The sequence below is a fragment of the Frieseomelitta varia genome, unplaced genomic scaffold (assembly GCF_011392965.1).
Source record: "Frieseomelitta varia isolate USP_RPSP 00005682 unplaced genomic scaffold, Fvar_1.2 scaffold_731, whole genome shotgun sequence".
Taxonomy (NCBI): domain Eukaryota; kingdom Metazoa; phylum Arthropoda; class Insecta; order Hymenoptera; family Apidae; genus Frieseomelitta; species Frieseomelitta varia.
The window spans coordinates 278,861-289,636 of record NW_025110514.1 but is presented as its reverse complement, the minus strand read 5'-3'; the positions used below and the strand labels follow the sequence as shown (position 1 = coordinate 289,636).

Sequence of the window (10,776 nt, the reverse complement as noted above, 5' to 3'; positions counted from 1 at the left end):
CTACCTTATCTCTTCTTTCTCTTCTCCTTGTTTCTCTTTATCTTTCTTTCTTCTTTCTATTCGCCTACGCCATTTTACCGCTTCTTTCCCACCTTCTTCACTCGGTATCTCTTCCAGATTTGCATATGTTGTCTCCATCTTTCTACAGTCTCTCCAATGCTCTAATGTTCCCTTCCCATCCTCGCACAATTGACATTTCCGTTCTTCTTCGCTCGTCCAAAATTTACTTCCATTTTCTAGGGTACCGCATCTTGCCCTGGCTATTACCTTCTTCTACTCTCCATTTTTCCTTCTCTCCTTCAGGTATTTTGGTAATTCTCTTGTTACCAGATACTTATACTTCCAATTGTATCTCGTCTTCTGAATTCTATTCCACTGTCTTTGTCTTTGTATTTCTGCTTCTCTTTTCCTTAGTATTTTCCCCACTGATTTCCCTTCTCTCCACAATTGTTCTATTCCTATTTGGCTAAAACCACACGTTTTGAGGTGATCTTGCCTTTTCCTTATTCTTTCTTAGTTCCCTTTTCCTGCTTTCATTTCTTTTATGCATTCTTTTACTATTCCTGCCTCTCTTTCTCTTTCTTTCCTTCCTTCCTTCACTCTACCGCTCTTTTTGCCAATCTAATCTTCAGTTTCTCCCTTTTCGTTTCCTCCGTGATTATACAGTCTGGTGTCCTGCTGTCCAGCCCAAGCGTCCATTTAATATATTTTATTTGTATTCTCTCTAATTCCGCTTTTTCCGTCCATCCCCATACTTCTGCTCCATAGGCCAAGATTCCCACGACTAGACTGTCGAATATCTTCATTCTCCTCCCATAATCGTCTCTAAACATTCTCTCTCCTATTCCTCATGCATGTCTCATTACTACATTCGCTTTCTTTGCCACATATTTTATGTGTTCATTGTACTTGCCGTTACTCTTAAGTCGGTACCCCAGATATGTGAATTCAGTAACCTGTTCTATTGTCTTAACTTTCCAATTCCATGTCTCTTTCTTTTTCCTTCCCCCTCCTTTCCCAAATACCATCATCTTGGACTTGCTCTCATTTAGTACCAGTTTTTTCCTGTCTAGATATTTCTCCAGCCTTCTCATCATTTCCTTCATCTCTTTTTCTTCGTTTGCCAGTAGGACTATGTCGTCTGCGTAAGAAAGTGTCCAAAACTTTTCTTTCCCTATCCCCCCCCCCCTCCTTCTTGTCCCTTTTTAAACTCTTCTTCTATGTCCGCTATGAAAATCCTTCTTCTGTCCAGAATTCCCTTGACATCTCTTCAACCACCTTGATCTTACTCCGTGTATATTTCTCTTGTCCTATTCACTAAGCCTTTACTAATACCTGCCTTTTCCATTGTTTCCAATAGCTTTTTCCTGACTATTTTGTCGAAGGCCGCNCCTTAGATCTATGAAAAATGTGTACAGCTTTCTTTTCTTCTTCTCTATTGCTTTCTCTGCCACGTGCTGTAATATATATATATATTATCTATCGTTCCCCTTCCCTTTCTGAAACGTGCTTGGGTATCTGGTATTATCTTTTTTGTTTCGATCTCTTTCTTTATTCTATCATTTAGTGTCATTGCATATATTTTATATGCTGTGCTGAGCAATGTCACACCTCTATAGTTTTCTACCACTTCCCGGTCCCCTTTTTTATATATGGATGAAATTATTCCTACTCTCCATTCCTCCGACATCCCTCCTCCTTCCCAGATCTTTTTGAGTAGCTCCATCATTTTTTGCTCCGTCTCCCCTTTCATGTATCTCCATGCTTCGCTCGGTATATTATCTTCCCCTGCTGCTTTTCCTTTCTTCAGTTTCATCACTTACTTTTCTATCTCTTCTGTCCTGAGTCCTTGCTCACCTTATGTCTCCTTCTCTCCCTCCCTGTCTTCTCTTATCTCTTTCCTTTCCTTTTTACTTTCCGATCCATTTAAAAGTTCCATAAAATGCCTTCTCCATTCTTCGATTTTAATTTTTTCGCTGGTTGACGGTTCTTTCCTTTCTTCCTCTGTTGATGTAGTCCCAGATTTCCTTTTCGCTCTCTTGATTTCTTCTAATTATTTTTCTGCCTTCTCTCTTTGTTTTCTTTCGCGCATTCCTCTGAACCCCGCTCTCTCTTTCATATATATTTCTTTAACCCCTTTACCCTCCTTCCATTTCTTAAGTAGCCTTTTTACTCTCCTCTTCTTCTTGCTGCATTCTCTATCCCACCATCTTTTATATCCTGTACCTCTGTTTCTCTTTCTTCATTTCTCTTTTGTTACTCCTTCGACTGCCTCTTTTATTTCTCTCCATCTTCCTTCCACAGATTCTTGTTTATATTTCTTCCTGCTTGTTATCTCCTCGTATTTTCTTGTGCTTTCCTCATTCCATTTTATTCTTTCTTTCACCTTCTTTCCTTCTCCCTCCTTCTCTTTCCGTTTTTTTATCTTGTATCCTAATTTGCTATATAGTGGCATATGATCTGATTCTATTCTTTCTAAAACTCTGAACTCCTCTATTTTGTCTATTCCTTCCATGTTTACTATCGTGTAATCGATTACCGTGTACCCCGTGCTGCCCACGAATGTGTACTCTCCTTTTTTCATATCCTTTCGTTTCCGTTAAGTATGTACCATCCATTCTCCTCTACTGCCCTTATCAGCTGTTTCCTCTCTCTATTGCTCCTCTTGTCTCTTGATACCCTTCTTTCCTCTTTACCGTCGTACATTCCACCCTTCTCTCCCATCCTTGCATGAAGTCCCTTCCTATCATCATTTTGATTCTTCCCTTTTCCTCCTGTTCCAAATTTATTTGTTCCATCATTTCTTTTATTTTTCCCTTACAATAAACTGTCCAAATCAGCCATGTGTCTGTTCCCAGTGATCAAATCAGCCGTGTGTCTATCCTCTTCCCCATTGCTCCGCTTATTCGTTTCACTTCATTCTTTTTCTCCTCTATTTCCTCTCTCCGATTATAATCCTTCCACTCGCTTTTCCTTTTATCTTGTCTCTCTGTGCGTACTGGCATTCCCATGTGTAACTTTTCGATAGTCTTTTCTTCCACCACGCCCTTTCTTCCACCCACGTTTCAGATAGTCCTACATAGTCAAATTTCTCTATAAATTCTCAGAAGTCTCTCTTTTTTATCCAATCCTCTCACATTCCAAAACAGCACACAACACCCTGCCTCATCTCAGTTCTCCCTCGCCCTTTCTTCTCCTTCCAGGCATTCCTCCCATTCATTCCATTTATACCATTTTTGTTCCACACATATTTTCATATATTTAGCTATCGCCTTTTTTCCCTCTTTCCTTTTCTCTCTTACAATCTGTCTTAGTTTGCTTTGTATTTCCCTTTCCTTTTTCGTCAGATCATCCTCTATGTAAACTCCGGTTTTTAGATTCCTCTTTTTTGTCATTACCTCTTTTTTCTCTTTCCAGTCCATCAGCTTTGCCACCACTATTTCTCCCCCTCTCTTATCTCCTATCTTCTATGCCGCTTCTATTCCTACGTTCGCCTTTAAATTTTCCTTTATAAAATCTTTTACCTCCTTCATTGTTTCTTCCTCCCCCCATTTCGCTCCTCTTATCGTTATATTTCTTTTCCTGCTTTCCCTTTCCTTCCTTTCCTCTTTCTGCTCCAAGGTTCTTTCTAGTTGTTTTCTTTCTTTCTCCCATTCTTCTTTCTTCCTTCCATGTCTATCTCTCCTCTTTTATCTCTACTCTCAACTTCGCTATCTCTTCTACATATTTCTGCATCATTTTTTCCATTGTATCCTCCCATGTTTTCTCCTTGCCATTAATCATTTCTTTCCTTACCCTGTCCCCTTCATTCATACTTTCACCAAACGTCTCTGCCTTGCTTCCTTCCTTACCGACTATAAATTTCTCCATCGTTCCTTTGTTTTGGCTTGCTCTTATTGCCATTCTAACTTCCTTTTTTTTTTCTTTGCTCTTTTTACTCTTTCTTGTCTTTTCGGTCTGTTTTCCTTTTGTCTGCACCTTTTAGTTATCCTTTTGCTCCCTACTTCTGCCTTTCCACACTTTCTTTTTTATTTTCGGATCGGATTTTCTATCGCTAATTCTATATTTTTTCTCACTCCACAAACGTGACCTGTCCACTCTCAAACCAAAGTCCTCTTTGCAATTTGTATTTGATTCTCTCCATTGAATTTTAACTGAAGTATTTTAATTTTCTCATCTTCACTTAATGTTCTTCCTCGTCCCATAGTTCAATTTTCAGTTAAAAAGTACTTAACACTTATAAACTAACTATTAACAAATAACTTTCATAAAATAGACTCGCACAGACTTGCATACTTAAACGTTCTTCAACAGACTAGTTTAGGTGCTTTAACAAAAGGAAATTTCACAAGGAACTTCAAAGACAACAGTGTCTAGAGTTTTGCTTGCTTAACCTTGACGTGAAGTCACTTGTGTATAACATAGCTTTGCGTGTAATACATTTCTAGCTTTAAGATCTTAGCAAATATACATGAAATTTTGGATGTGTACGGCGGTGCTTTATCATTTTGTCCATCAGCGCAGGTCTGTGAAATGTATGGAGTTTATTCTCGGTTTGTGTAGCGGGGGCATGCAGGGGTTTTTGAGTCCTGTTAGTTATTGTAGGTCAGCCAGAGGGTGTGTCGATTTGTATGTCTTTGCCATGAGTTGTTTCTTGTTTCAGTTATTCTTCTTTGTATGATATTGGTTAATAAGTTGCGGTGCAATTTGTAAAAAGGATATCCGGTCTTCTAATATTTACGTTTGTTTCTATCCCTGATCAGCTATTGTAGATAAGGGTCCGAGTTGGGAGGTCTGACGGTTTCTCTGTGGGGTCTGGTGGCTTTACGGTATGCAAGTCGTATGTTGTCTATTTATGTGTCAATGTTTCGTTCTGATTTGAGTTGCTTTGGCTGATGGGGAAGGAGTTGCAGATTTTCCGGTAGAGGTTTCCAGTCAGTGTAATTTTATTATTTGATTTGTGTAAATTGTTAGAATTACTGGGAGGTGATTTGACGAGAGGTCGTCAATTATTCTTATGGTTTTTTTTTTTTATACGTGGAGGAAATCTAGCATAAGACACCCAGCCCATTTTGCGGAGCTGGGTAGTGTCGGATTCCTTCACGGTGGCCTGCATCGTGTACTTATTCGAGGCTGCGGGACCGAAATATTCTCCGGTGTCTTTTTCCATGTGCCTTGCGGCTTCTGGTCTGTTTATTTCCGTCCCTTGGTTTTATTTACTCGTATCGGCTACCACTGCCGCACCGTGTCTTTTATTTTTCTTGGCGTTGGTATTAATTTTTTCAATCCTTCACATCTTTCCTTCCTTATTCTTATGGTGTGTTCGTATGGTATGTTAGTTAAAAATATGTCCAGGTTTGAGAGGTTGCATTTTGGCTGTCTATATGTGTACATGGGAAAGTGTAGGATTTGATACTGCCCGAATTTTGCGTGGTTTTTAAGGGTAACACCGTTTGTATTTCTACTGGTGTTCCAGATTTGGTGCTTTACGTTAAAGTCACCGCCTGTAATGTACGTGTTGTGGTTGAATTGATGTCAACTGGTCCAGTTCTGCGGAGTGATTTTGTGTTTTGGAGGTACGTAAGCAACCGTAAAGATGAGGGCAAGGATGTGGGTTGCACATAATCTTCCGAAGAGATTCTATTGTTCACGACTGTCATGACTCCCCCACGGGTCGCCTGAATTGACCGTTCGGTCTTTTCTGCGGATGTGATAGTGTTGAAGGTTGAAGGAATTTCTGGAGGAATGCCAGGTTTCAGTTGAATCAAGTTATCATAGTTATCATTTCAATGATAGCTATGTCTACCTCTTGGTCAAGAAGAAATTTTTGGAGCTCTGATTTTTTGCTTTGTATGCTGGTAGCATACCATAACATTATCTTAAGGATATTATTATCGTCCAGCTTCGAGTTCTTTAATTGTTATTACGGCTTTGACTCTTTCAATGTTAGGTGTGCATTTGTTAGATTTACAATGTATTTGAATGAGTTCCAGGATTCTTAAGAAAGTGTCATGTCCAGGCCGGTGTCTTTGAATCCGTCAATCGCGTTTCCAATTGTGTTTCTGGGATTTGGGTGTGTGACCGGTGGTTCTGGTTGTAGGGATAGTTCTGTTAGGGCGTTGGCGTAGGTAGGTGTATTGGTGCGGATGCCCTGAGAGTAGTTTTTGAGGAACCGTGAGTGTTTATGGTTGGTTTAATTATTTTAGTACGGAAAAAGTGTGAGCAGGGAGTGGGAGGTGGGGATTTAAATGCTGTTGGGTCTTGAAAGTGGTTTTCTTTGCTAAGTAAGATAGAAGGGCTGAGATAAAAGGCATTTGGAGTAATTAGCCGTATGATTTCCTCGACAGTTTAAGCAGGTTGGTAGGGCTTCAGGTGATTTCGTGCATTTTTTTGTGTTGTATGATCCTACGCATTTTACGTACACTGCGTTTTATTACAGTTTGTGGAGGAGTGACCATGTGCCTGACAACGATAACATTGTATAGAAGGCTTTCGGGATTCGTATTTTTGCCAATAGACTTTGATGTTTTCAACAAACCGGACCTGGTTGACTTTTGCAAGGGTTAGACCTGGGACGAAAGTGACTCTGTATACTGAATATCTGGTGTGCGTGGGTATTTCGATGCAGTTGATTGGCTTCAGTCCTTTTAAGATTATTTAAAATTGTTTTTTCATTAAGCTTGATAAGACCTTTCAGCACTACAGTAAGAATCTTTTCGAAGGCGATCGTGAACGTGTAGAGCTGAATGTTCTCCTTGCGACAGACATTTTCAAAATTGTTGAAGTCATCTATGTTGTGAAACATGACCTTTATTTTTTATAGCACATGTTTAATATAAAAGCGGTTCCCATAGCTGGTTTTCAGGGCTTCGAGCAGTCTGGTGTGATTGATGTTTCCGTGAAGATAGATGGATGGGAGCTTTTAGTATGTGAGGGCGTTTCATCGTTGATTTTACTTGAACCGTGTCTTGGAGTAAACAGTCAGCAATAATGCTGAAACAATTTTGAGTGGGTATGCTAGGTATGTTTTTCATATCTGTGTTAATTGTTGTCGTGGGCCTTGAATCAGATAACAATGTAGATCTTTTTCTGATCGTTATTGGTTGTAGAGCATACTCAGTGGCCTTTCTTTTAGCCGTGGACCATGCGTCTGTTAAGGCTTCCTTCATATTGATATTTTTGTAAGACCCAATTAACTGCGAGACAAAGCAGTCCGAGAGAGGCACTTTGCTTGGCTAGGTTTGCTTGGTTCACGTTGATTGGTTGAGACACTTGACTCGGGTAGATCGTAACTGTGCGTTCGAATGCCGAATGAATCTATTTGTTGGGATACTTGACCTCTTGCACTTGTAACTGGTTCACGGACCATAACTTGTGTCAATTTGATATATTTTTCTTATAAAATATTACATTATACATACGTATAATATAATATATATATATACAAATATTGCAAATAATATATATAATACATTAATATAAATTATTATACATAATACGATATAATATAATATATTATAATATATAGAAAAGAGTCGTACATTTTAAATTTTTCTATTATAATTTGGCCATTTCTTGATAATTATATTTAAATAGTAGAAAATCTATATAATAACAATGTTAATAAACATATACTTAAATGAAACAAAACTTTCATTTAAATGCGTTTACAAATATCACAAAAATATCGCAAAATAATCGATGTTTTTTTCCTTGAAACGTGGGAAACCTACCTTATAATCATTTTCTCTTTAAGCAGCATCTTTAAAGACGCTTTCATGTTGTCTCGCGTTCATTTTCCTTTTTCTCTTCAATTTCAGACATTTTCCTTTTTCTCTTCAATTTCAGACATTTTTCTATATAAAAACGAAGAAGAAAAATCTAAGAACCTTGATTAAAATTTTTTTAAATTTGTCTGATACTAAATGACCATAAAATATACTGTGCGATAAGCACATAGAAGAAAAACTTAGGTTTGATACGTAATGTACAAAGTCAATCGAAAAGAACTAAGGCATTTGTGTATACTTAATAGTCTATAAATCATGTGTGTACATAACAACAAAATTATTTACTTACTTGAAAAGTATGAAATCCACTATGAAACATAACTTTTATCACACAAAAGTAAACGTATAATGTCATACCTTTGGTAACAGAATGAATGACTGAATAAAAAAAAAAAAATGATTCTTGATGAGAATGCATTGCCATGAACGATAATATTAATTTTTTTTTCTATTGCTAATGCAGATAATTAACAGTATGAACAAAGAACTATCTTTGTCTGGTACTGTACTCTGCCCTAATAATAACATATAATATAATAATAATCTATCAATTAATATAAAATAATTATATAATTTACTATAATTAATATACAAAATAAATAGTTGAATTTATTCTCTTATTGACAATAAATAAATTAAATTTCTATATTCAATTGCGTATAAAATTCACACAAATCTTACTCTCATATATAAAGTCACGTATAAGTCATACGTGATTTTATTTTCTCCAGTTTTGTCTAACGTTACAGATTTGTTAAATTATATTAAATTATGTTATAATTATAAATGTTTATATTCATTTTCAAAAAAGTAGAGTATTGAGTATACATTATTGGGTCAAGTTGTGCAAAAAGACTACTATTATGTAAAATTGAACAAATCTAGCATAGAGATTTCAATTTGGAAAAAGAAAAAACCTAATTTCTGAGTATATTTTATTTCTTGTAAGTAGCACTGACAATAAAATATAGACTATAATAGTATAGTATGAGTAGATAAGTCTAGAATGAAACTATAGTTTGATAGTTTCAACAATTATATGATGTAAGAACTGATAAGTTTTGTAAAATAAAAATTACAAAATTATGAAATTTGTACTACGTTTAATTAATTTTTTATCATGTTGAGAAATGACAGGTTTCTATATAACTAATTCTAATTTTAATTCTAATTGCAGCACAATATAATAATAATTATTTTATAATATGTAATTAATATATATTTTCAATATTTTTGATAACAAAAATTTATTGTCAGAGTTGCAAATAATATTCATTTTCAAATTAACACTAGAACTGTCGACGATTAAAGCATAAAATTTCTATCAGAAACATTAATAAATAAAATTTTACAACAGAGAACAGAATCTTTTAATTGTACATTTTACGAAAAATCATTTAAATCTCTAAATCTACACTTTGTAATCTATAAAATTTCAAACGCAAATTATAAATTGATAAATTTAATAAATTGATAAATAGAAAATTAAAAATTGATAAATTTATAGATTTGTAGTCATAAATTAAATTAATTCTAATTATAAATTATAAATTTAAGAAATTATAAGTTAATTACATTAATTCTAATTGTAAATTTATTGCTCATATTTTTATATATTATTTATATTTATATAAATTTAATAAATTGCAAGCTACAATTATAAATTTTAAATATCGACCACTTTGACAATTCTAGCGTCGATTAAGACGTTAAAGACATTAATCGCGTTAGTTTGACAACAAGGGGGCAAATTAAATTGGACAAATGAGGGTCAGATGAGGATTAATAGGTTTCTGTTCAAGCCGCGTTTCTTTAATTACACCTTTAATATAAAATTGCACGAGAATTTACGAATCTAATAATCGCAAAGCCAATCTAATAAAACAAATGAAACATAAAAGCAAGTAATAAAGGAAGCTGATCCGCGAATAGACGAAAAACACGTTCCAATGCCTTGATTTATTATCTTTGCGGAATCGATCGGTTACCTCGGCACATAGTTCAAGGGAAGTCGAACCCTCGTGCGAATTAAAATGACCGAACGGCAACGCAACGTTCGATTTATTTGACGTAGAGGTGGAAAATCAATATCTCCAGAATTACCCCCATATATTTTTCACCGAGCCTTCCAACTTTCATTTCCTCTTACCATTGCCACGTACGACAAACAGATTTTCCGGTTGCAACACGTCCATTATTCAATTTTTAACGCGTCTCACGGTACACCGAGCTCCCCACGTTCTCTTGCTGTTCTATTTTTCGTTTTGAATCACCGTGTTTTCCACGAGCTTTTCATTATTCAAAATCCCCTCCAAAACCATCAATTTTGTTTTTTATTTTGTAACATTCGCTTGGTGGATTATCTATTCGTATGCTGATGTCCTCTCATATTTTAATATACGAACGTTCCGCTGTCCGAAAAGAAATTTCTCTTGAACTAACAAGTTGTTTTATTGATGCTGTTGTTATATGATTGATGTGTTTTTCATAGTTGTACAAAAATACAAGAAAAACATTATATTACAATATAATATTCAGAGTTAGTATGAAGTGTTACGAACTTTTTTTTATTGGAAACCATACTGTCGACAAATTTCTTTTTTAAATTCAATAGCTTAAAAGCATTTTTTTTTTAAATTCAACGATTATTTGGAAAACAACTAATGTTTCTGAGATAACTCAAAATTCTCTTGGTCTAAGTTTTTTCAAATGGAATGTAATTTTTTAAAATTATCGTTTCAAATAATTTATTACAGAGTGACATTTATTTTTTTTTTTTTTTGTTCTTTTTGCTACTTTTGATATTTTGTATAGATAAGAAGCTGCGAGAAAAGAAAGATCTAAAGGAGCGCTACGCGGAAGTAGAATAATAAAAATAGATATATTCTGTGCTCAAGTTCATTTGATTAAATGTTCAAAATTCATTTTTTTTATTTTACGACGTTTATTTTATTTTCGAATCACATTATTTCACTCATTGTTCGAT

The 10,776-nt window shown here is 35.2% G+C and overlaps 1 protein-coding gene across 1 annotated transcript; it reads right to left on the bottom strand.

The window, feature by feature from the left end:
- Nucleotides 1-596: 596 nt before the first annotated feature.
- Nucleotides 597-1,816, bottom strand: LOC122535517. Its single transcript, XM_043667114.1, has 3 exons — nt 1,511-1,816; nt 1,336-1,457; nt 597-789 (listed from the first exon to the last, which is right to left on the bottom strand). The coding sequence occupies exons 1-3, from the start codon at nt 1,814-1,816 to the stop codon at nt 597-599; spliced, it is 621 nt and encodes a 206-aa protein (XP_043523049.1).
- Between the last annotated feature and the right edge of the window lie 8,960 nt (nt 1,817-10,776).